The sequence below is a fragment of the Callorhinus ursinus genome, unplaced genomic scaffold (genome assembly GCF_003265705.2).
Source record: "Callorhinus ursinus isolate GAN/ISIS: 27379988/994484 unplaced genomic scaffold, GSC_fseal_2.0 scaffold3, whole genome shotgun sequence".
Classification (NCBI taxonomy): Eukaryota; Metazoa; Chordata; class Mammalia; order Carnivora; family Otariidae; genus Callorhinus; species Callorhinus ursinus.
This window is the reverse complement of record NW_027397065.1, coordinates 50515684-50543023: the sequence shown is the minus strand read 5'-3', so window position 1 is coordinate 50543023 and position 27340 is coordinate 50515684. Positions and strand designations below refer to the sequence as shown.

The 27340-nt window shown below is 43.8% G+C and overlaps 1 protein-coding gene and 1 pseudogene across 1 annotated transcript; one reads left to right on the top strand and one right to left on the bottom strand.

Moving 5' to 3' along the window:
* Positions 1-134: 134 nt before the first annotated feature.
* On the bottom strand, positions 135-24916 carry SLC36A3 (solute carrier family 36 member 3). The gene is made up of 10 exons (XM_025867529.2): positions 24387-24916; positions 21267-21357; positions 18578-18666; positions 15623-15718; positions 10898-10970; positions 9975-10193; positions 7593-7691; positions 7047-7213; positions 3843-4012; positions 135-726 (listed from the first exon to the last, which is right to left on the bottom strand). Exons 1-10 carry the CDS (start codon positions 24524-24526, stop codon positions 458-460), a joined length of 1413 nt encoding a protein of 470 aa, XP_025723314.1. The 5' UTR covers positions 24527-24916; the 3' UTR covers positions 135-457.
* LOC112819840 (rab9 effector protein with kelch motifs pseudogene) lies at positions 13965-15213 on the top strand (annotated as a pseudogene).
* Positions 24917-27340: the final 2424 nt, after the last annotated feature.

Here is a 27340-nt window from a genome sequence, read left to right as displayed (position 1 = left end):
TCTGTTTTTGTTCTGTCTGTGACTCTTCCACTTAGAAGCATATTCAAATAGAAAACCTCACTTCCCCAACATATACTTCTCTAAATCCCCTGCTTTAAGAGAAGCAACTGTAGAATAGAGAAAAAAATTGCTTTTGCATTTACATGCTTGGTCTGTTTCCAGGGATATCATGGGCAAATGGCATCCCTTTCCCCAATAAATGAGGCTGATGGTACAAATAGTTGAATGTGGTTTTGGTTCATAGGTACAAAAGACCTCTGAAGAAATCCAAAACCAAAAAAGGCATAGTCTGAGAGGTGTGAGTACTGACTTGTGTCATGTACATTTCTCGTGGAAAGATAAAGAAGCCGCTAATTAACATAGAGATGTTGGGGTTTGATGAATGTATATAACATCCACAATGGAAGTCAAGTTGGGGATGGGAGGAAGGGAGAGCTATTAGAATAAAAATAGATAATTATGCATAGACACCTGTGGAGTTGGCTATGGAATGGTTGATGGGTTGGATCAACTCATAGAGGGCTTGGTATGTTCCAAATACACACCCCAACAGGCCCAGGATACTGATCATGATGTCCTTGGCAATGGTCACACAGCTCATGTCTTCAACATAAAAGGTGATGAGCTCCAGGAGGGGCGGGATGATGAGGGCCAGGGCACTGCTGCTCACGGAGCCCACCAGGGAGATGACCAGGTCCAGGCGGGGAATGAGGATGGCCGAGACACCTGCAGAGAGAGAAGAAATTTAGAATCACTGATTGTCTCTGCAGCAAGGAAGTTCAGAAACCAATCATTTCCTTGGAGCCTTATAATCCCACAGATGCCAGACTATTTCGGAAATGTGGGAAGGAGTCCCAGTGCAGATGTGGGCAGTAGGTCAGGTACTGTGGTTCTGGATTCCCCCCTGTTTTAAAGGCCAATACAGATGCTCTCCTTTTATGTTTTATTTATTGGGTTTTTCTCATATAATGGTTTTTAGAAAGGTTCCTCTACCACCTATCTATTATCACCTTCTCATTAAAGAGATGGGAGAATCTAGAGCTCTAGAGGGAATGGGATGTGGCCAAGGTCACACATTCTCTGAGGGGAGAATCCATTGAAATGCCTGTCTAAGGCTCTTTCCACTCTACTATGCTGCCTCCCTTATATATGAAAGAACTTGTACATCATAGGTGCTCTTACTCAGACACTGAATCTACTGTGAATTTGTACTACTCTACAAAATACAGCAACCGTCTAGAAGCAAGAATGAATAAAAAATGAGAGATTTTTTTTTTTTGTCAGAATCTCAACTACGTGTTTTCCTATTCCTAGAATGATCCTGGTAATTAAAAAGAACATAAACATGAAGACAGCAATAGGCTGCTCCCTCCCCATCTCTTCTAAAACACCATTTTCTTAAATCTCCATCTTTTATACAGATGATGAACATACATTATGAATTGTCCAGGGGAGTCCAATTTCAATAATGTATGAATGAATAACTATACCACTTATGTGATTTCACTTTGCACAACGGTATGATTTTCCTATGAACAAATTAGGGAAAAACTGTCCTGGAAAGCACTCATACTAGCTTGCTGGATTTGAAGAAAACTTCACCTCTTTCTGAAATTGCTGCAGCACATCTAATTCAGAGAATGAGAGAGACTCATCAACTCTCGCAGTTGAGAATTTGTCACCCCTCTGATAGGATGGTCCCGTCCACAGCTTTCCCTTCTCAGATATTTAATAAATTGTTTACTGGACAAGGCACAGAGAAGAATCTGTCTGTTCTCCAGGAGACCTCACACTGACAGGGCAGAGAAAATATTTTAAAGGAAAACTATAATGCAAGTTAGACTGGAGGAGTTCTCTAGAAAGATCCTATCTGGTGATGCCACCCCATTGCTCACAGACGTTCCATGGCTCCCCATTTCCAGATCTCCTTAGCCAGATGTCTCTGACAACTTGGGCCCCGCCAGGTCCTCTGGCCTCATGTCTTATCTCTCCCCACTGCTTTTAGTTCTCCAAAGAGGCCATACGTAAGTACTTGCCTCTGATCTGTGCACAGCCTGCTTCCTACACGTGGTACATTTTTCATTCCTCCATCTACCTTCTACTTAGTTCTTAGGTCATTTTAAAAAAATTTATTTATTTATTTGGGAGAGAAAGAAAGAAAGAGAGAGAGAGCACAAGAGGGTGGAGGGGCAGAGGGAGAGAGGAAAAACAGACTCATTGCTGAGCAGGGAGCCTGACTCAGAGCTCCATCCCACTGGGATCATGACCTGAACTGAAGGCAGATGCTCAACCAACTGAGCCACTCAGGCACCCCTGTCTCTTAGGTCTTAACTAAAATATCATTCCATTGAAGAGGACTCCCTGATCTGGCCTTGGCTAAAGTATAGGACCTTCTAATGTGCTCTCAGAGCATCCTGTTCTTATCTGAACCATCATATGGTACATCATTAGGTACTATCTTAACATTCATCACAATGTGTTGTAGTTATTTCCTTGCATATATTTCTTACTCAACATGTCTTCTTTATTATTCATTATTGTAACCCCAGTGCCTAGCACAATGCCAGGCATACAGTAGGTGCTCAACAAATGACTGTTGAATGAATGAAGGATAATGGAATTGACAGCTGAATAAAGGAGGAGGAAGTGGTCATCCGGCATATAACAGAAACAGAGCCTCTCATTAGATGGTCGGCTCTGTCTAGCATTGCCTTCCCTGACCTGAAGTGGCCTGAACTACTCAGTTTTTCTCTTCAACTTAGACCCTTCCTATTAGGAATGATCTCAGAACAATAGAGCGACAGGTCCCTAATGTCTTGGTATAGACCGGAAACTCTGTAATACCTTAAACCAGCAGGTGTGTTGTTTCTGTTTCTAGAAATCCATTTATGTGAAGCATAACATCTGATAGCATATTCTTCTGCTGAAAGGCTCCAACAACTACACACTTTCTCCAGACCTTGAACTGAAACTGCATTTCCTCAACTTTAAACTCCTGGAAACTTTAAGACTAAATTTTCTCTCTCTCTTGCACAATATACCACAGGTGTTTTGAGGACAGATAGAGAAGTTCCCCGAGCCTTTGCGTCTCCAGGCAAAACGTCCCTAGTTCTTTCCCTCTTTCCTCAGGAGGCACCTTTTCTGATGTTCTTTCTCTGAACATGCTTCAGAGAAAAAAGTCCCCAGCCCTGTTCATGATGTTTCCCAAACATCTACAACAGTGCCTAATGTAGGATGAATGAGTGAATCAGTGAATGAAGGAAGCCTTAAGGAAGGAAGATGAGAAGAGGGGAGGAGCGAAGATTGCATCCAAAAAATGATCGCCAAGACTTTAACAAATCAGCCCCTTGTTTTCTCCTACAGTTCGAGGCCACTTTATGATAAGGGGCTCAATCTTAATTTATAATAGGAAGGAATATGGCACGCGATGGAAAACAGGCTTAGGTGCTCTACAACCTGTGCTCAATTCCCAGCTCTGTCACTTAGCAGCTATATGATTTGAGTGTGTTACCTAAACACTCTGGACCGTCGTTCCTCCACTTGGTAATATTACGTTGCTAGGCTGTCATGAGTATAAGGCAATGCCAGTATGGCACCTGGCGTCCAGCAGGCACATGGGAATATGATTGAATGAATGGTACTTCTTTCTCCCATAAACCAGCCAATGGAGACTTTCCATGTGTAAGCCCATTTTTCAGGTGGAAAGTTGAGGTTCAGGGAGGTGAAGTATCTTGCCCAAGGTCACAGAGACGGTAAGTGGCTGAGCCAATGATAGCGGGGTAGATGTCAATGCGACTAGCAGCCACAGCTTTGGGCAACGAGTGCCCTTTTATCCTACTCACAGGTCAGACAGACCAAGGCTGTGCGGACAGACAGGTCTATAAACAGTGTCCAGCTCTCTGACCCCTGGGAGATGATGAAGGGGATGATGATCTCGGCTGGGACGTGGAACTGGAGGGCATAGGTGAAGAAGATGCCGATGGAGTACATCAGCTTGACCGACTGGTACAGCCTGCAGACAGACGGATAGGACGTGAAATTTGACGTGGCTCCTGGGCAGGGCCAATCAGGATTCACTCATTGCTCAGAAGTTGGTCCCTACCCCTGAGTTACAGAACCGGCTCAGGCCTGACCTGCCATCTGGGCCACCTGGGAAGCTCGTTAAAAGTGCACATTCCTGGAGATTCTGATTCAATAGGCCTGTGGCTCAGGCATCTGTGCCTTTTATTCTTTTACTTTCTAAAAAGGTCTATCTGTATAGAGTAAAAGTTCTAGCTCAAAAGTCATACAGTGAAAAGCTTTCCTCCGACCCTTGATTCCCATTCTTCTTTCCATAGGCAGCTCCTCTTAAGAATTTTCCTGTAGCCCTTTCAGAAATAACCAGTGTATATAAAAGCTTATAGCAATGTAAGGTACACCTACACACACACCGTAGCATCCTTTATGCACTGCTGAGTTCCATTTTTGTTCATTAAATATTTCTTGGAGATTGTTTCTTATCAGTACACAGAGATTTGGCTCCTCTATTTAATAGATGCTTGGTATAGATAGTTACCATAGATACACTATAATTACATAGATAATTACATAGATACACTATAATTTTTTTTGACCAGTCCCCAATTAATGGATATTTAGATTATTCCCAGTCTTTTGCTAGTAAATGATGCTGCAAAATATATCCTATTAAACAGATATCTACGCACATTTAGCATACAACCTGAGAGGTAAAAATGCTGGCTAAAAGTATAGGTGATTTAAACTTTGGTTAGCTACTGACATATTTCCCCTTTGTTGTCCTAGCACATTGGGATGCTTGCTTCCCCACATCCTTGTCAAAACACAATGTGTGAACATGTGTTGGTCTTTGCCATTCTGTTTTTTTCTGGCATTTCTGTTATTATGAGGGCAACAGTATTTTTTCAAATATATAAAATGCCATTTAAAAAGTCTGCCTGTGAACTGTGTGCTCATGCTCATTTTTTCCTTGGGTTGTTGGTTTTTTTCTTATTGGGAAGGGGTATTTGTCTAAGGCTCCTCTGGGGAATCTGGTGGCCAGCCAAGTTCAGAGCAGATGTGCAGTTCTCATGGTACCTGATGCCCACGTTTTCCAGCTGAGGCCCCCACAAGGAAAGTGCCCTGCCCAAGGTAGCCAATGGCAGCCCGAATGGCCCGGAATAGGAAGAGCATATTAGAATGATATCTTACTTGCATAAAGGAAGTTATGACTTCAAAGAAATTCCACATTATTACCGCACCTAGTCATTACCACAACACAATGAGGTGGGTGGGGCTGGTGGTATTTTTTCTCATTTTATAGCTGTAGCCTTGTGGGAAATGACTACCCTACCACTCTATTCACCTCTGAAAGAATAAGGCTGTGGGGAGACTTAACAATGACAATAGCTAATCCTTGATGAGTACTTACTATGTGCCAGGCACTTTTCTTTTCTTTTTTTAAGTGGACTCCACACCCAGCATGGAGCCCAACGTGGGTCTTGAACGCATGACCCTGAGATCAAGACCTGAGTTGAGATGAGAGTGGGACGCTTAACCAACTGAGCCACCCAGGCGTCCTTGTGCCAGACACTTTTCAAAGCATTATATATATATTAAAGCAGTTAGGGTGCCTGGGTGGCTCAGTTGGTTAAGCAACTGCCTTCGGCTCAGGTCATGATCCTGGAGTCCCGGGATCGAGTCCCACATCGGGCTCCCTGCTCAGCAGGGAGTCTGCTTCTCCCTCTGACCCTCTTCCCTCTCATGCTCTCTATCTCTCATTCTCTATCTCTCAAATAAATAAATAAAATCTTAAAAAATATTTATTAAAGCAGTTAATCCTCACAACCACCCCCGCCCGAGACAATGAGACAGCCATTTATTTACGATGGTCATCAATACTTCCTGTTCTTTCAGGCAACGGTAGATTTTCACTTCCTTGCCCTTTGGAGTGGGATGTGGCCATGGGACTTGCTTTGACCAATGGATTGCAAGCAGAGGAGATGTATGTCAATTCCCAGCAAACCTTTAGCAGCTTCATGGTGAAGGGCATGATTCACTGCACTCTCTGCCATGGCAACATTTGAGGGAGCGGCTGTCATCATTCTGTGTCCTTGAGTGGGGATGGTGCGGAGCCGAGCCCCAGCCACCCTGTAATGGGCATGTAGCATGAGCATAGAATTAAGCGTTTGTGTGTGTTCAGCCATTAAGATTTTGGAGTTGTTTATTACTGGAGCATAACCAAACCTATATACACAGGCATTAGTATTATCCCCATTCTACTGATGATGGAAATGAGGTCTGCAAGATTAGGTTGCTCGTGCAAGATCACGCAAGAACCAGGATGCAAATGCCTTTACCTAGCTTTAGAACCTGGGCTCTTCAACACTTGGCCCTACTGACCGCTTAGTCGCAATGCACTCCGTGTACTACCGGCATGATGACAATAGCTAATACTCAATGAGCGCTGCGGGCCGGCCCTGGAAACGTTACCGGGATGAAGGAGGGGACAAGCAAATGAATGAATGATCAAATGTAAGCACTTCAAATTAAATTCCAACTGGGGCATAACAGTGGCAGTCTAGGTCCTTTGCTGGAACTGGGGCCTGAGGAGTGGTCCACCTGCAGGACTCGCGATCATTATTCTGGCATATCATACTTTTTGTTGTTGCTGTTTGTGTTTCCCAAACACTCCCAGATCATTCTGTTTTAGGGTCTCTGAACCGTAGAGTCAGACAGGTTCAGTGTCAAGTTCCAGCTTCTCACAAACAAGGTGAGCTGGGAAAGCTCCACAGAGCTTCTCCAAATAGCAACTTCCTCGTCTAGTGAAAGGACTTGATAATAATCATGCTGACTCATAGGGCTACTGTGAGAGCTTAACCAGATAATGCACAATGCCTGGATTATCAAACCTACCTGTTATCATCATACCAATATTGGCAGTTAATATATGGTGCTAGTGACAACCCAAGGGAATGCCACATTCTGTTGCTCAGGCTCAGATCCCGTGACTCTACTCCCCTTGTCACCCAAGGCAGGCAGGGACGTACCAGCAATTGGGCAAGTTGAGGGTGATGCTGGCCTGGGTGTTGGACCCAAACTTCATGTAGCCCAGTGTCCCCAGGCAGATGTAGAGGATGATGACAAGGGACATCCCCAAGTACAGAACAAAAGAAAACTGTTGCGGATGCTTCATCTGATTTTTGAGGGGTAGAACCTAAAGGTGAAGGAGGTTGAGAAAGAAGAGGTAGTCAGAAATGTGGCTCCTCATGAAGAAGCAGGCTTCCCCCTCAGGCACAGACAGCCTTCTCCGGGTGGCCCAGGGTCAGGAAGGGCCACACTCCTTTTTATTTTCTTCCATGCTCTTTGGCCAGGAGTGCCCTACTCCGGCTGGACTAACGAATACATTCGCACTCAGTCTTCAAGGCTTAGTGTGGTGCATGGAGCAGTTGGTGCCCAGGACGGGTCCTGACTTTCCTTTCCACTAGGAGAAGATCATATCCTACACTTTTCATAAATACTTTAAGACATCTGGAACAACTAGCTTCCCCGGAGGGCACCAGGGACCGTTCACACAAATCCCTCATCCATCTTACCGTACCAACGCCTTCAAATGTGAAGATGGCTGTACCAAAGAACAGCAAGAAGGTCTTCCAGCTTGCCATCAAAGGGAGGCTGCTGGGATCTGGAATCTCCTGAAAGGAAGTAGAAGAAGGGCGTTGGTTTTGCCATGGTATAGGAGTCATCCTCAAACTTTTCTTAGTAGAAAGCTGGACCACACCTGCCATCATGGGTGTCATGAGCACCTGTGAGATAGGCAGAGCTGAATCAGCCTTCTTATCTTTAAAAAAGTTATTGGGGCACCTGGGTGGCTCAGTAGGTTAAGCATCCAACTCTTTTTTTTTTTTTTAAGATTTTACATATTTATTTGACAGAGAGAGAGAGCATGAGCACGGGGAGCAGCAGAGGGAAAGGGAGAAGTAGGCTCCCCACCCAACAGGGAGCCTGATGTGGGGCTGGATCCCAGGACCTTGAAGGCAGATGCCCAACCAGCTGAGCCACCCAGGCGCCCAAGCATCCAACTCTTGATTTCAACTCAGGTCATGATCTCAGGGTCCTGCAATCGAACCCCACGTTGGGCTCCATGCTCAGTGGGGAGTCTGTTTGAGACTCTCTCTCTCTCCCTCATCCTCTGCCCCTCCCCTATTTGTGCTTTCTCTCTCTCTCTCAAATAAATAAATAAAATCTTTAAAAAAAATAAAATAAAATAAAAAAGTTTTCTTTTTATTGTGGTAAATTACACGTAGCATAAAATTTACCATTTTAAACATTTTTAAGTGTACAATTCGGTGGCTTTGAGTACATTCTCACTCATGTACAACCCTCACCACCACCCATCTCCAGAACTTTTTCATCCTCCCAAATTGAAACTTTGTATTCATGAAATAATAACTCTGTATTCATGAGTAATAACTCTGGTCACTCCTATTTTACACCGTTTCTATGAATCTGTCAATGCTAGGTACCTCATATAAGTGGAATCATATAATCCCTGTCCTTTTGTGACTGGCTTATTTCGCTGAGCATAATGTCTTGAAAGGTTCATCCGTGTTGCCGCATAGATCAGAAGTTCATTCTTTCTTAAGGAATGCATTGCATGTATTTAGCACATTTTGATTTACCACATCTTTACCTGTGGGCAAAGTGGGACCCAGGGGGGAGAAGGGAGTTGCTTAAGGCTACTCTGCAAGATGGTGGCCCCGCCCGGATGAGAATTGAGGTCTCCCGTCTTCCCATTCTCCAACGCCTCTTTTTCATCACTTCTGCTACAGCAGCAACGTGCATGCAGAGAGAATGGTTATTTTAAGAGACTCCTGTGGTGGGCAGAATAATGGCTCTTTCCCAAAGATGTTCATGTCCTAGTCCCTGGAACCTGTGAATATGTTACGTTACACGGCAAGCGGGAATTAAGTTTTCAGACTGAATTCAGGTTGCTAATCAGCTGACCTTAAAAGAGGGAGATTATCATGGGTCATCTGGGTGGGTCCAAGGTAGGAACAAGGGTCTTTAAAAGTGGAAGAGGGGATCAGAAGAGAAAACTAGAGAGATGGTGGTGTGGGGAAGACTCAGCCTTGCATTGCTGACTTTGGAGATGGAAGGCGGCCATAAGCCAAGACATGTGGGCAGCCTCTAGAAGCTGGAGCAGGCAAGAAAACAGATTCTTCACATAAGCTTCCAGAAAGAAACCCAGCCCCTGCTGATACCTTGATTTTATCCCAGTAAGACCTCCAGAACTGTGAGATAAATTTGTGTTGTTTTAAATGGCTAGATTTTTGATAATTTGTTACCTAGCAATAGGAAACTAATATAGCCCCAAAGACTTTCAGATTCAAAGAAATTAAGCTATAATGGTAGAATTTCAGGGCCTGTGATAATAACAAAGCATGGGCTTGGGAGGCAAACTGATGGGAATTAGTGAAAAAATTACTTTCTGTTTATCAGTTTCCTTGTCTATAAGCTGAGTAGTTACAAAATATAAAACATATAAAACAGTATCACTGGAAAGATTCAGTGAGTTAATATATGTTAAGAACTTGACACCAAGTCAATAAAAAATTCTTTATCATACATGTATCCCTTGTCAACCTTTTGTTGGTTATTAGTTGAGGTTTATCTCCTCTGAATGAATGTGACCTCCATGAGCACAGATATGCCAGCAGTTTCACCTACCACCGAATCTCAGTGCCTTGCACCATGCCTGGATCACAGAAGGTATTCAATAACTAATTGTCAAATGACTCACTGTTATCCAGCGTGACAATGATGATGATGTCGACTAGCTCTTATAGCTTGTGGGGCTGAAGCATTCACGGATGTCACTTTAGCAGGGGACCTTCCTCACCTTCACCTGCCCATAATGATACTAACCTTCCCCAGGTGTCTCAGAACCCCTTCTGCTGTCAGTTTCAGGCACAGACCTGTATGATATATTCAAAGATCAGAGCCATGCTCCCCAGGGTGGTGATATTGGCCAGTGTCGAGAAGATGGACAGCATCCTGAGGTTCTGGATAAACACCAACAGGACCAGGAAGGGCAGGATTGTCAGCATGTAAAAGCGGATGTCCAGGATGGGGGTCAGCACCAGGATCTTCCTGGGTTGGCAGTTGTTGGAGGTCATGTGGGCATCTTCCACCATCTGGTGTAGACATAATGAGGGGCAGTGTAGTTAGAGTTGTCAGATTAAATACAAAAGACCCAGTTAAGTTTCTTCTTCCGATAATTATCAAGTGACTTTTTAGAAAAGTATGTCCCAAATATTCCACAGGACATACTCACAGTAAAAAAATATATATATATTTGCTGTGTATCTGAAATTCCAATTTAACTGGGTGTTGTATTTTTTTTGGCCAAATCTGGTAACCCCAACTGTGGTGCCCATGACTGTGACAATAAGAAACCCTTAGAATCTTAAAATCTCCTTTTGTCATCTAACCCAGCCTCTTCTTCCCTGTCAAATGGTTTCCTTTCATATACTCAGAGAATGGAAGTTGATTACACAAGAATATCTTCTCGAACTTTACATAGCCCTAAAAGTTAGAAAGCTCTGAACACTGAGCAAAATCTATCTGCTTGAATATTTCATCTACAACACTTGCCATAGTTCTGGGCGTTTGGATGCACAAAACCAATTATGCTCCCTCTTTTCCATGAAGCCAAGAAAGAATGCTATGATTGATTCATAATGCCTCTTGGGAATGCAATGAGGGCAATGAGGGCAAGAGTGCAGCTTGTTTGTCTCATATGTAGTTAGTCATCTTCTATGTGACAACCCTGAGATACATAAAGTGAATCTCACCAACACTTTTCAGGCTAAAATTTCGCAATTATTTCTGATTGGACATGATTGGAAGCCTCTCTTTCCACGCTGCAGAATCCCAGTTGGGTGGTGATTAATAAGAAGTTGACGGTGTACCTGAACAGGAAAAGAAGAGACAGAGGGAGAAAACAAATTACCTTTTAAAATGTATCTATTTTTATTTTTTGAAATGATTATTTCTGTTATTATTTTTCATACTTTGCTACATTTTTTTATTTTGAAAAATTTCAAGCCCACAGAAACAGTTGAAAGACTGGTATAATTAACATCCATATGTGCTTTAACTAAATATGCCATCCACATGTGCTTTAACTAATTGTTAACTTTTGGCCCTAACTGCGTTATATAAATATGTGTGTGTAGATGAATGTATGTATTCATCTACACACACATGCATTCTTTTTCAGAACCACTTGAAAGTCAATTGCAGATTTCATAATACTTCAGCCTTAACTCCCTCAGCATATCCCTCTTGAGACTATGATATCCAGAATATCAACTTCAATGTCCCCAAATATATAGTCCATATTTTAAATAACTCAACTGTCTCAAATATATCTTTCAAACTGTTATTTCTTTTTTGGATTCAGGAGCTAATCGAGGTTTATATATCGCATGTGGCTATGTCCCTAGTCTTTATCCACATAGACCAGCGCTATGAACACCCACATTCTTTGGTTTTCCATGACACTGGCTTTTGGGGAAGAATTCAGGCCAATTGTCTTGTAGAATATCCCACACTGTGGACTTGGATGATTGCTTCCTCATGATTAGATTCAGGTAAGTATATTTGGCAAGCATACCACACAGGTGATATTTGGTACTTTTTCTATCATATTGGGAGGCCCATGGTGTCCTCTGGCCCCACTGTGATTATGACTGTCAGATGACTCCGTTGCAAGTGCACATTTCCCTCATTAAAATCTGGAAGTAAAGCCTTGAGATGTATGAATATTCTGTTTCTCTCTAACCAAGGGTTTTAACATTCATTGGTGATCCTTGTCTGAATTGGTTATTTCATCGGTGACAGGGTGATGACTTTCTCATTCTATCTGGCATTTTTTTCTAAATTTATCAGTTGGCATTTAAGAAGGATATATTCTTCCTCTTTTTTGGTATCGCAAAAAAAAAAGCCCTCACATTGATTTTTTTAAAATTTAGTATATTATACTCTATTACTGTCATTATTCTTTTGAATTCTTCAATTGTCCCAAATTTGGAGATGCATTTGTTGTTTAAGGGAACAAAAATATGTTCCTCCACTTAGATCAGTTTAGATGAGATTGAGTGCGTTCAGGGTAGTATGGCCTTAGATCAGTGGCTTTCACAGTTGGTTTGCAGTACCACTTGCATCAGCATTACCTGAAGTTTATGCAAAAAATACAGATTCCTGACTCTCGTGTCAGCCTATTAAATCAGAAGCTTGGTATCATGTGAGACCAGAACAGAGATGGTTTCTCTCTTTATTATGGAAATTTTCAAACATATACAAAAGCAATGACAATAATCCTTGACTCCTCATCTGCCAATCGCAGCTTCAACAATCATTAACTTTTTGCCAGTCCTCTTCTATCTATGCCTTTACCCCTACCACACATATGGTTATTTGTTGGAGTATTTGTAGCAAACTAGAGAATTTGAGGCACTTCATCTGTAAATAATTCCATACGCAACTCTATTGGATAAGGACTTACTATATGTATATATATATATATATATATATATATATATATATATATATAAATATATCCAACATGCCATTATCATCTCTTGCAAAATTAGTAATAATTTCTTTATATCATTTAATAATAGTCCATATTCAGATTTCTCTAATTGTCTTAAAAATATCTATTTTACTGCTAGTTTCTAAACAAGTCTATACATTGCATTTTGTTATTTCTATTACATCTCTTAAGTTTTTAAAACTGCTACATTCCCCTTGCTCTGCTTTCTTTTTTTTCCCTTGCAACTTTTAACTTTTTAGGGGGTGTTGAAGATACCAGATAATTTATCCTATAGTATGTCCCACTTCCTAGATTTGGTTGATGACTTCCTCATAATGTCAGTTAATGTGTTTCTCTATCCCCCCCCCCCCCCCGTCTTTCCTCTAAACTGATACTAGATCTAGCAACTTGACTACATTGAGGTTCTTTATTTATCTCTCTGGCAAGGATATTTCGGGGGTGATACTCTGTACTCCCTAGTGTATCCCATTATAAGACACATTGTGTCTGGCTATCCCATGTCTAGACATGAGATGCTATGATTAATACCTGGGGTCAGATGGTGTCAGTGTTGTCTTCCTTTATAAAGTTTCCCAATGACCTTTCACCTAGAAGCTTGAGCATCCATTGATGATTGTTGCCTGCATCAAGCTCCCAGGTATCCCTTAGCATACTAAAAAGTACAAATCATTGTTTAAAATATGTTCCCAAATCTTTTTCAGTTACTGGGCCTCTCAAGAAATGGTACAGTGTAATGGGTGGGAACTAGATGTTCAGGATTCTAGTTCTTGCTCTACCACTCAATTCCTGTGTAACGTTGGGCAGCTTTATTGCCCTATCTGGGCTTTATATTTCTCCATTGACTAGGCATGGATACGGTGGTCTCTAAGGACCCTTCTTACCCACAAGTTTTATTCAGGAGTCATCAGAAACAAACCTCGGTGAGAAAGGATGAGCATTTGTAAGTCATTCATTATTACTGCCCCATGACCTCACCTGTCTGATAATCAGAGTGTCTCCTGATCAAGAGAGCGATGACCTACTGAGAGTCCCAAGAGAGGAGCTGCAGAAGGGATCTTGGCAGCCACAATACTGACTCACTACCTCCTGAAGGGCTCTGCTGGGAAAGGCTGAAATGTTAGGTTTGGGTCGAATTTCGTGTAACCGCTATCTCTAGCTCTTTGTGGACATGTTATTTTTTTCCCTTATGAGCCTTGGTCATCTCATATTTCCAGGACAATAAAGACCCTCCCTGCATATCTACAAAGTCAAGGAGATGATCAGAGGAGCTAAGACACAGAAAAGCATCTTGTATACCAGGCACTTTTTATCAAGCAAGGGAGCAGCCTGAATGCTCACCATTAGGGGAAGGCTTACATGAAACTATGGCACATGTCCCCACTGAGGAACATCGTGAGACTTAAAAAACAACCAGGTAGGCCCAGGACCATCCTAAGCTGCCACAGGACACCATGAAGCTGCTGCCAGTCTTGGAGCCTGGATACAAGCCCAAGAAAGCGACATGGTATGCCTTGACCATACCCCCCCCCCACCCCCGCCCCTGAGATAGCTCCTGTGCTCGGGTTGGCCCACGGTTGCTCATATTCACCCCCAGTTGGTGATGCCAAGAGAGGGAAGGTCTTCATTGCTGTGGGGGCAGATCCAAGCAAGAGCTTCTCAGATGTGCACACCACAGGTCCAGGAACACACCAGTGGGATTAAGCCACCCTGGAGGGCCTCTTACCCCATTACAAGCATGCCAGCTCCATTTCCTCTTATGCACCTCATAGCACCTGGGTGTTTAGAGGTGTTGACTAGTCAGGAGACTGAAATTGCCTACAAGTTCTGAATCCTGAAACTAGGACTTTGGACCATGCCAGAGGTAAGCACCCCCCACCACCCCTAAGAACATTCCACACAACATCTGCAGCCATTAGAAACCAGTTGTATGTCTTTGTGGGTGGAGAGAGAGGTGCCCAGCCCATCCAGGGGGTGAAGCTGCATGTGTTTGACACAGACTCTCTGACCTGGTCACAGACAGACACACTTGAAAAACCTCCATCCCTCTGGCATGGTCATGTGATGGCGTCAGCAGGGGACAAAGCTCTTGATCCATGGAGGCTTGGCAGGGGACAAATTCTATGATAATGTCCATTGCACTGATAAAAATGACATGAAGTGGCAGAAGCTAAGTCCCACCGGGGCACCTCCCATAGACTGTGCTGCGCACTCAGCTGAGGTTGTGGGGAAACACCTGTATATCTTTGGAGGGGTGACTCCCCCCCAGAAGCACTGGATACCATGTACCACTATCACATAGAAAAGCACCCATTGGATGGATCTTGCTTAAATTTGAAAATTTTTTACCACCTGGATGTTCCAATCATCCTATGTGTGTCATTCCATAGTCAGTGATATGTACTTCTGAGAAAGGAGATTCAAATTCGGTCACTCTGAACTGTGATACTAAAAAAGGGGCTTCCACTGACAAAGGAGTGACTCAAGGTGGTGACTCTCATGAAGAAAGTCAGACTGACACACTGCTCTGTTTTGCGTTTGGTGGGATGAATACAGAAGGGGAAATCTATAGTGATTGTATTGTGACTGTGGGTTGACTAATAAATCCCATATTTTTACTAAATGACAAAAAAAAAATAGGTAGATCTCTACGTCCCAGTGTGGAAAGAAATTAGAGACATATTGCTAGATGAAAGAGCAAATTTCAAAAACAAAATTCTAATTAGTGTACAAGAAAATGCAAAATGAAATCCGTATTTCCACTCACACACATATATTCATGTACGTGCAGAGACAAAGTCTAGAAGAATATTTACTAATTAGGTATCAGTGGTTGCTTATCGGATGAGGAGTGGGATGGGGATGGAGAGGATTGTTCGATGGTTTGTAGTAACAACATATTCACTTAACCCTGTGTAACTCGGGACAAAGGAAGATCAGGTGAAGATTATTATTGTTCTTACTACTCACTCCCACCACTACTGCTACAACATCTATGAGTACTACCTGCCCCACACTGAGTGGGTCCTCAGCCAGGCGTTTGGGCAGGTTTCCAGGCTGTACATCATGGCCTCTCCGTAGTTCACAAAAGTCTTTTGCAATCTAGGGGAAGGGCAAGCAATGTATAACTTAAAGCATTTTTGTTAAAGGTATACTTTACTCTCAAGGTGAGTAATTATTATATATATATTTGTGTGTTAGCATGGAATGTTCTGGAATTTTTCCAGCAACGGTATTAACAAGATATTTTATGATACACTTTCACAACTTTCAGGAGGACTGCCTTTTTTTCTTTTTTGTAGTTGTCTTCTTGAACACTAATATTTAAGTGAAAAAAGATTTTTAAGGAAACAGTAGCTTTGCATTGACTTAAGTCTACAAACGAGGAAAGAGGGGTCATGAAAGTTGTGAGGTGTGCAAACCAAGTCAGGGGAGGAAGTAGAAGAGGGGGTGTGGGTATGGCCAAGCCAGCGATGGTCTTTTCTGGACTTTATTCCCTCCCTCCCACTGCGGAGGGCATTGGAACATTCGAGAGGCCTGCCTCAGACAAGGTCCCATGCAAACGTGGTACTTAGGCTTCTGCCCAGCACCCCTGTAGGATGTGACACCCAAGCTGCTGTCTGTCTTGTCCCTCTGCCCTAGATGGCCCTTCCTAAGGGCAGGGAAGGCCCTACTGAGGAACCATCTGCGGGCGGTGGGAGCAGCAGTGGGTGGTCGAGGGACGGATCCCCGCTGCTAACTGCGTGACTGAGGGGAGTAGCTGGGAGAGGGAAGGACACCCAGACTTGGGTCTTGGGTTTAAATCCCAACACGCCCTCCCCTCTCAGATGACTGAGAAACCTTGAGCAAATCTCTTTAGACTTCTGAGCCTCAGTGTTTTTCACACACAGTCTGGGTTTGAGGGAGGAGCCAGTGACCGAAGAATGTGGAGATGCCACTGGAAACAGGGCCTAATCCTTCTATTTTTATTATTGTTCACTGGGCTTGGCACTCCCATATAAATGAGGTCATGTTGCATAGGAGTGGCAAATTTATTAGTCTGAGGGTTACAAATCCAAAAGCTATGGGGCCAGTCAGGTATCAGTGATATGGGGAGAGGGCTGGTGTACCACAGAAGGAGGAAGAGTAGAGACCATGGCAAGCCCCTGGTACACATTCTGTTCTAAGAGGGATCGACCGGGATTCGGTTCCCCCTGAGCAATGAAGGAATGAGACCCCAGAGGTGCCAGACTGTCTAACTGGCAAGGAGAAGGTGGAGTTTGATTTTTTTCCCTAATGGGAAATCTCCAGGTTTGTAAACATAGGCTAAAACAAACGAAACAAAAACTGCAAAGCTCTTAGGCCATCAGTCTGTAACCTTTATATTAGAAAAAAAATGAAAAAAAAAGAGTCAAAAAAAAAATCAGGGGGCGCCTGGGTGGCTCAGTTGGTTAAGCGTCTGCCTTTGGCTCAGTTCATGATCGCGGGGTCCTGGGATCGAGCCCCGCATCGGGCTCCCTGCTCAGTGGGGAGTCTGCTTCTCCCTCTCCCCCTCCAACCCCTCATGCTCTCTCCCTCCCTCTCATAAATAAAATCTTTATTTTTTTATTTATTTTTTAAAAGATTTTATTTATTTATTTGAGAGAGAGTGAGAGAGAGAGAGTGCACGAGCGGGGGTAGGGTCTGGGACTCCAAGATCATGACCTGAGCCGAAGGCAGTCACCCAACCAACTGAGCCACCCAGGCGTCCCAGAATAAATAAAATCTTTAAAAAAAAATCAGGAAAAGGCTTATCAGGAATGGCTTAGGCATCAGAAACCTACAAGGTGATATAATTGTCCCAGCAGGTGTGAAGGGAGAGAAGATTTGCAGAATGGTTGGAGTGGGTCCCACAGGCCTTTGAATACCAGCTCTGCCACTTCCTAGCTGTGTGACCCTGAGCAAGGCATTTAATTCACCTAGGTCTCAGTTTACTCATGTGTAAGATGGGGATAATGATAGTGCCTGCCATAAAAGTTTACTGTAAGGAGTAAATAAAAGAAGACTTGTAAAGCTCTGGCCAGGTACCTTGCACATGTAATGTGCAATAAATTTAATTGTTGAATAAGTAAATGCTCTTAAAAGTGTTTTGTGAGCTGGAAAGTGCCCTACAAGTTAGGTGTGACTGATGTATACTCCAGACACACCAGTTTGGGTTTGATAATTTGGCTTTATGAGGAGTTTCAGTTACTATCTCTACTTTGACCTATGAGGAGTCTCTGTATATCTACAAGGACCCCTTTTGATTTGCGTGCCTTGGGAGCAGCTAAGTGTCGCAGATAGAGAGCCACCAGGCAGTTGGCTGTAAGGAATTACTAATCATACACAAATTGTTGGTTTGTAAATATGAAACTCTCAGCATTGTTTGTCTTCATTGCATTTGTCTTCCCTTTTGGGAATTTTCTTTTTCTTTGTGCTGGAGTTTCAAATATGGAAACATTGAGTATTATATGTATGCTTTATTAATGACTGGAGCCATTGTGAATTATTCATTTCAACTATATCTTTGTTTGCTTTTACTAAATTGTCCCAGAGAGGGTCTACCTGGCACAAATTACTCTAACAAGGTGCGTGTCTTGGAGTTAGGGGGAGGGTGGGTGTAGGGAGATAAGGGGAAAGAAGGACATCCTAAGTCTCTCGCATACTCATGGCAGTTTATAAAGCATGCTTGCATCTTTTATCACTTTTGATCTTTCCAGGTACAGATATTTAGGGTCAGAGGGTGCAGGAACTTGACAAAGTCATCCAGCAGGTTAGCAGAGTTGGGCCGGGACCTAGGAGTTTCCAGTTGCGATTGTATCATCCTCTCCACCACCTCCATAGAATCTAGAGCAGTAGGTGAGGTAGCTGGAGAAGTGGTTGGTTAATCGGGTCAGTGGCCAAAGGAAACTCAGCACAGATGGGGCCTGGCACTGGGGGGAGAGAGAGAGGCAGGATTCTCACCTCCGACTGAGGTGATGGGCGCAGTTCAACAGGATGACCATGCAGTGCACAGTGAGGATCCCAATGGCCAGCAGGCTGATAGGACCCACCTGGAGGGGAAAGAGAGTGGGGACAGTGAGCCATACACTGATTATTCCCATAACTGGCGCTCTCCCAGTCTGGGTGCTAGGGCCCCTCTCATCATAAAGCTGCCTCTGGGATGGAGGTCCTTGCCTGAATATCCCTGGGTCCCTAGACAGTCTAGTTGGAATGCCCTTCTTCCCACTACCTCCACAGATAGCCCACGTCTTTCCTCATCTGTCCTGGGTTCTGCCTTCTAGATCCCTCTTTCCTTCTTCACACCCTGGCCTTCACCTCCTCCAAGATACTTGAAGACCAAGGTTTCTCTTAGGACTTGGTTCTCTTCCTCTAGCATAGAGTTGCCAACAGGGGCATTAGTGAAATTTTGGACCAGATGATTCTTTGTTGTGGAGGCCCTCTTGTGCATTGTAGGATGTTTAGCATATTCCTCAGCGGCACTCCCTCTCCCCATGAGTTGTGACAGCTGAGAATGCCTCTAGACACTGTAAATGTCTTGGGAGGTGTGTGTGCAAAATTGTCCCCAGTTGAGTATCATTGCTCTAGTATGTCTAATTTGTCATTAATCCTATTATTATTTTTTTTAAGATTTTGTATTTATTTATTTGAGAGAGAGAATGAGAGAGAGAGAGAGCATGAGGGGGAGAGGGTCAGAGGGAGAAGCAGACTCCCTGCTGAGCAGGGAGCCCGATGCGGGACTCGATCCCGGGACTCCAGGATCATGACCTGAGCCGAAGGCAGTCGCTTAACCAACTGAGCCACCCAGGCGCCCTAACCCTATTATTTTTTAAAGATTGTATATATTTAAGGTGTACAACATGACAATTTGACATACAGATACATAGTGAAATACTTATACTGCAGTCAGGCTAATAAAACTATCTTATCCTCACATAGTTTCCATCCTTTTGTGTGATGAGATTAAAAAACACAACTCATTATTAATCCTAATCTCTCAGATATTACAGGGGCATAGAGTAAAGAGGGACTCCCTCACCTCCTCTGTGCTGGACACCTGTGCCTTTGTAGATGTGACCTGATGTAACATTATCACAAAGTAACACATGAGAGGTCAAGAGCACCACTAGATTTCACTAGAACATAGCCTCCATATAACAGAGACTTCTTTTGATCTCGCTTATTTCTACATTCTCAGGGCCTAAGAATGCACATAGTAGGTGCTCAGTATGTATTTCTCAAATGAGTCATGGTCAGAAGTTCTGGTGGGAGATGGAGGGCAGGGAAATCACCGAATGAGTCTTAGGAAGCAAAAATCAGAGGATAACAGAGCTATCTTCAACAGCAAATATCACATGGCTGAGGGCCATGTGGTAATAATACTCTTCAGAGGTTCTAGAACTCTGAGGATTTCAAAGGCGGAGAGTCTCATCTGTGGGTCGGAACTGCTACAGATTACAAGTCACGTCAGAAGAAGCCAGAGTCTTGATATGCCTTCTTTTGACATGCGGGCCACTTACGAGGCCTGGAAAGGAGAAATTAGCATCATCTAAATGGAAGTCATATATTTGGCATGAATTCAATTCAACAGACATGAATTGGGACTTCCTGTGTGTCGGTCTACAGCAGGTATTGTGAGGAGGTGTAAAAATACATCAGAGAGTTCCTGCCCTCAGGGCTTTCAGGTAAGTGAGGAAGGTAGGTATTCTAAAAAATTATGTCTCATCTTTTTAAGAATTCCGGGTGCAGTAGATATAAGTTCTAGAAAAACACAAGGGGAAGGTGGCAGTAATTTTAGTAGGAAACAGTAAAGTTTCACAGAGGAGGCATATTTCAAAAGACAGAAACAAGGGAGAAGAAAGAGCCGAAGCCAAGAGACAGAGGTGGGATGATGCAGGGTGTCAGGGGACTGGCGAGGCCTTCACTATCCTCCTCTTTCCAGACACTTTCTCAGTCAACCTCAGGGTTTGAAACAAGAGCCAGCACTCACCTGTCTGCAGAGGCCAGGCTGCTAAGGTAAGTGAGTGAAATGGGCTGGGGACAGTTCTAGGGAGTGGGGAGGACAGTGGCAAAGTGGATTGCGCATCAGTATGTGAGTATGGTGGGTCTTTAAGAACAGTGGTGGGGTGGGGGAATTGGATGAAGGGGGTCAAGAGGTACAAAATTCCAGTTATGGATAAACAGGTACAACGTGATGACCATAGTTAACATTGCTGTATGGTATGCCTGAAAGTTGCAAAGTATATGACAAATTATATATGTGTATATATGAAGATACAGATGTTAACCAAACTTATTGTGGTAATCATTTTGCAATATGTGTATACCAAGTCATTATGTGGTACACCTTAAGCTCATGTATGTCATTTATATCTCAATATAAAAGTGTGGTACAACTTAAAGTACTGTATGTCATTTATATCTCAATAAAACTGGGGGGGGGGGAGAGTAATGGCCTGTCTCCTCTAGAAACACTCCATTTGGCTCCAGGCTAGCTCCAGGGGATTGATGCCAAGAGGCACATTTCCTATTGGAGAGGGTACCCCCAAATCGCCCATTGATGAACAGTGCAGAGGCCTTAGGGGCCTACTACCTTTTTCCCTTTTTCCCCGAAACGGGTAAACCTAGTTTCCATTGCACAGGTCCCTCTTACCAATAAGCCGGCATTTTTCATGGCCAGGGGAAGCCCCAGGAGCCCTGTGCCAATGTTGCATTTCAATAAATGGATCAACGTTTGCATGATCCTGTAGGAGGAGAGTAGGGAGACAAGAGGGTATGTTAGTGGATGGGAAAGGTGACCCAAAGCTCAGGTTCCTTCCAGCATCTCCAGCACCCTCTGCTCGGAAGAGGGACAAAGCCTGATGAAACGGACCCTGGAATATCTGATCCAGGGCTGGTGCTAGTTTAGGTGACCCAACAAATATTTAATACACAATAGGCTCTAATGAAAAGATTCACAATTGCTACCATTCTGGGTAACTCCCTAGAAGCAGTTTATGCATTGATTCATCCAGTGATCTCTTTCACAACTTATTCACTCACATAATATTTATTGAGACCTACTAGCTGCTTGGCGTTTAGATGAACAATGAGAAAAACCTGATAGTAATTTTCTCAATTTCTAGAGTAATTATTGATGCCAGGTCACTTGTTAATTTCACTCACTAGAAAAAACATAACTTCTCCTGACATACAGAGTATTTTAAGTTCACTCCATCCATTTACTCAACCAACATTCCTTGCATTATTCCATGCTCTGCATTGGGTACAATTTAATAACAATTGTTACTGTGCATAAGGAATGCTTACTACGTGCCCGGCTGCGTGCTGGGTACCAGGGTTCTAAACACTCTCCATGCCTGTGCTGGCAGCTTCTGCCCAGGCACTACTCATCCATTGGGAAGGTGGGACAGGCTCATGAGAAGAGAAGCAAGAAGGAACTGAAATGAAAAGCTGAGTGCAAGAGCAATAAACTCAGAGGTAAGGAGCACTGAGTTCTGAGTTCTAGCTCTGCCATTAAGCTATGAAGTTTGGTCACTACTTTGGAAAGACCCTCAGCTGCTTACATCTTCTGTTTCTTCATCTGCCAGGAAAGAGAGAGAAAAAGGGAATAATTCTTGCCTTTACTTCCAGGGAAGTGGTAAGAATCACAAGGGGTATTGACATGACGAATCTTGGAATCATGACGTGCTTCTAAGATGTGACCATAGCCACCATCATCACCATCCTCTTCATCATCAGCATCACTACCACCTTTGGTCTGAGCTTATGGGGCTCACCTGCTAGAAGGGCCCCCATGAAGGGGAAGCCGAGCTGGGCTGATAGAAAAAAAAGGCAAGTAAGGGCTGCTTAAGCAGGTAGAGGTGTCCCCTCCTCTTGGAATAAAAGGCACCTTGAGGAGGCCATTGCAGGTACCTCCTTGTGCAGTCTTAGGACTGTCTAGAGGCAGCCTGCCTCGGTCACAGAGCGAGTCCCTTAGAGACTGTGCTCATGTCTCCAGGTCTTTGTCCCATCGGTTAGGGAGTTAGGGCTGCGTCCAATTTTACAATTCAATACTGACCTGGGAGAGGGTTGGGGCTGAAAGAACAGGGTAGGCCTTGGGACCCCCCTGACTTCTTTCTTCTTCATTAATTTGGTCTATTCACCTGAGGATGGTGGGGGGGGCACCTATTGTCCCTTCACTTCCAAGAGGACATTTTTATGACTTTTATTTCTTGAAAACTGTAATTATTGGAAAACATGTCAAAGCAAAAAAACAAAACAAAACACTACTTTTCATGTTTTGTCATTTCTTAGTAGCAATTTCTCCAACAGATGTGCTCTTCTCCCCGCTTCCTGCCCTCTGTCCTTCCATCCTTACTTCTGGCCTACAGCACCATCTTATCCAAGTTGAATCACATCTCTTGGAAAAGGTGAGATCAACTTTTGGGGAAACCAGATGCCCTAGCTAACAGCATTATAGATCAGGGCCTTGGAGAGTAAAACACATGTTGGGATTAAAAAAAAAAAAAATTATTCTTCTTTGAGAAATGATACATGGCCATTGTAAAACAAAATACCAAAATTCCACTAATTGGAAATAACCACTGTTAGCATTTTGACTAGCATTCCTCTGGGCATTTCTGTTTGTTTTTGAAGGCACACACTTTTAAACATGCAGGACCATTATAATACTGTATCCTAAATTAATTTTCTTTATGAATAGTATGTCCTACCCATTTTCCACAGATTTCCTTCATCACTTGTAATGGCCTTATTGCATCCTACTGTACATGTGTACCATACTTTATTTAAATAATGTCTTATTGTTTCCAAATTGTCAATATTATAACCGGCGCTTCAATAAAATTATCATGCGTACCTGTGTTATTGTCTCATTAGGAAAAATTCCTAGAAGTGGTATTTATTGATCAAAGGATATATTTACATCTGTATTTAAAAAATACCTAAGTAACACACAGTATGAAATTTAAAAAGTAAAATAAAAACCAGAACCAAAAAACCTTATTAGTGAATATAAATCTCTCTACCTCTCGGTCTCCCAATTTTCTCACCCCCAAGCTCTGTGTTTGTGTATGTGTGTACTTTCAAAGGAAGCCTATGCCAAGGAAGTATTTGCATGTTCTATATAAATAGGTGTTAGGATTTGACATACATTACAACATTGCCGTTTGGAAAGGGACAAGTTTAATTCTTCCTAGAAGGACACGAGTAACGGCATTTCCTGACCTCCTTATTGACCCTGGCTATTGTCATTCACAATCTCATTACGCCCAAGGCTATTATTTCATCTGATTCCGGGATAATAGTCTATTTGGCAATAAAGTTCTAAGAAAAAGTTCCATGTGTCTGAGTTTACGGCAGTAAAAGTAGGGAAACGGGGCTAGGAGGTGGTGTTTCCTGGGTGGGTTTGTAGGACGGAGGGAGGGAAGGAAGGAGAGAGAATGAATAGTAGCAGATGCAGAAAGAGGAAAGCCACCTCAAACCGTGGACAAGCACAGAGCCGGCCTACGATAAAAATCATTCCTAGAACCAAGTTCACGTTGGGATGGCTACTGTCTTTGGGTTCTCTGCAAAAACTGGGAGACAAGTGTAATAATACCCAGAGCCACACGAATCAACCTTCTTAGATTTGGCTTTCATCTCTCCTCCACGCATCTCCTGTTCAGTGGGGCTATGGGGGTTAGGAAGAAAGTAGTAGGTTGATGTGGCCCGGAGCTGTGAAGGCAGCGGCGCTTGGCCTCAGGTCGGGAAGGGCAGTGCGGCCACTTACGATAATCCACTGGCTTCCTCAGCAGGATGGACGTTCTCTGAAGCTAAGCTGCCCCTACTCTCCGAGAATGACTTGGACCTGTCGTCCAAGGAGCTGGGCTCACTGGTGAAGTCCTTCCCAAGCAGTGACGTCTTCAACATGGTGGGTAGGTGGTGCCAACTCAGGGTGAAGGCCTATAACAGCCTTGAACCAGCCTCCCATGGGTTTTTCTCCAGAGAAACTAGGGCTGCAGGCCCAAGATGCTGGTTCCTGTTTCCCGAGGGTGCCCGACCCAGAGTGAAGCCCAAATGTGTGAATCAGTGAAGCACTGGTGGCAGAGGAAGCTGATGTTGACTGTGCCTCACGTGGCTTTTGGGGGACTTAGGAGAGTCTCATCTCAGCATGACCCTCAGTGCCCCTCAGAATTGGTCGGCCACAGGCCAGGACTCACCTAGGTCAGCCCTAAGTGCTATAGGGCACAGTGAACAGTGTGACTGGGAGGAGGAAGTCACCATTGGACTGCAGGTCCTGGTGCCTGGACGTGGGGCCAGGTTCAGTGCTTGTCTACCTCTGAGGAGGAAGCCAGAGCTACCTCACAATGAAGGCTGCCCGGCCAATAAGGTGCTACAGAATCCCAGGATGCAGGTGTGGCCCAACCGAGACTGATCAACCACCACCTTCCCTGGGTGGCTTTTAAGCCCAGTTCAGGTGCTACCTGCCCAGAATTCTTGTACAAGAAGGGCATATGTTCTGCACCTACTTGGAAGGGACTAAAAGTAAACTTTTTAAAAAAAAATCATTTATTCAACAACTATCTATTGAGCACCTAAGGTATACTAGGCACTGTTCTCCCTACTGGGAATATATTAGGGGAGAAACTTATTAGAACCTCTACCCTTATGGAACTACATCTAGTGAGGAGACAGACAATAAACAAATATGCTAAGTTATGTTAGTTGGTAGTAAGTACTATAGGGAAAAATAAAGGAATAAAGGGGAATGGGAAGTGCTGGCTTGGGGGGGTTGCAATCCTAGATGGGGTGGTCAGAGAAAGCCTCACTGAGAAAGTGACAGCTGGTAAAGGGCTGAATGGGATGAGGGAGCATGTCTCCTGTATGTCTTGGGTAAGAAACTTAAAGCAGAGGGAACAGTAAGTACAAAGGTCCTGAGGGAGACCCCCAAATGCCTGGGCATTTTGGGGCTGGTAAAAAGGCCATGTGGCTGGCTTAGCATGCACAAAGGAGAGGGGAGATGAGTAGAGCGGATATATGTCTGGTTTGCCCAGGACTGTGCTGGTGTGTGTTCATTGCCCTGTGATAATTACCAGTAGTGCCTCTTTTCATTATCAAAATTGTCCTGGTTTGGATGATAAATTACATGGTCACACTAGAGATGCAGTTAATGTCAGTAGAAGTAACGGAAGAGGGATGGAATGGGGTGGGTAAGATCTTATAGGCCACTGTAATGCCTTTAATTTTTACCCTGAGATGAGAAATCACAGAGGGGCTGAGAAGAGAAGTGACATGACTTGCATTTTAACAGGATCTCTCAGGGCCATTTGGTGGGGAGCAGACTGAAGGAGGGGCCAACTCGGGGAGATAATTAGGAGACCACTGTGATGAGCCGGGTGCCTGTCAACAGTGGTTTAGACCAGGGTGGTAGCCAAAGAGAAGCTCCTGAAGTCTGGGTACCTTTAAAAGATAAAGCCAAGAGGATGTGCTGATGGACAGATGAGAGGTGGGTTATAGAAGAGAGGGAGGGGTCGAGATGACGCCCAGAACTTTCACATAAAGGGAAAGATGGCGTTGGCACGCACAAGCCTTGTCTTGAAGTGCATTTTGCAGAGCAAGCCCGGGCACACTGTACTTGGCCCACATGTTCATTTGGGATGGTCTAGACAGGCCAGTTATGAAGATTATGGGAGCCACGTGCTGCCTATGTCAACTCAGTACTGCTGCAAAATCTGCTCCAAGAACCACCCCCTTCCTCCGAATGTCCAATGAGCCTTCTCCTCCCTCTGACGTCCCAAAGGCTTTTCCTCAAGTTGGAAAGAGTTTCCCCTCCCCCACCGCATTTATTCACTGCTTTAATACTTTCTAGTGAATGTCTACTCCATGTTAGGCACTGCAGCCTCAGCAATGAACACTTTCAAGGAGTCTGCACTTGAGTGGAAAGCAGGAAGATGACACTACACATGTAATCTAACAGTGAAAGATTATAGTAAATCTCCCCACCGTCCAGGGAGGACAACTGTGAACATCTGGATGGGCCTCATTATTTGCACACATCCCACCACCGACTTACCGTGTAATAAAAATAATTGTGTTATGCACAACGCAAAATTGATCATCTTAACCATTTTTGAGTGTACAGTTCAGTAATGTTAAATAATCCCCAATGTTGTGCGACTAACCTCCAGCCCTCTTTTCTTCTCGCAAAACTGAACCTCTGTCCCCATTAAACTGCTGCCTGCTCCTCTCTCCAGCCCACCTCCACCATTCTATGTTTCTAGGAGTCTTACTACCCCAGGTACCTCATAAAACTGGAATAATGCATTATTTGTCTTTTTGTGACTGGCTTATTTCACTGGACACAGTTTCCTCTTTTTCACTTTGACCATCACCCTTCAAGGTCCCTCTTGGGCCCTACAAAGTGAAGGGTGTTGGTGCACAACTCTGAGTCCTGAACCCAACTACATGTTTGACCATCAGCCACTTACTTCCTATCTCTCAGCTGTTTCCTTATCTGAAAATAGGGACAATGACAGTACATATCTCCTAGCACTGTTGTAAGGATTAAGTGAGACAATCCCATGCAAAACACAGGAAGTGCTTGGTGAGGGAAGTAAGAAAGGATTTTCTATGATTCTTGATTCAAGAGCAAGCTCCAAAAGTTAAAGAATCAGTTGGGATGGGGAGGGGGTGGAAGGTGTGTGTGTGTGTGTGTGTGTGTGTGTGTGTGTGTGTGTGTGTGTG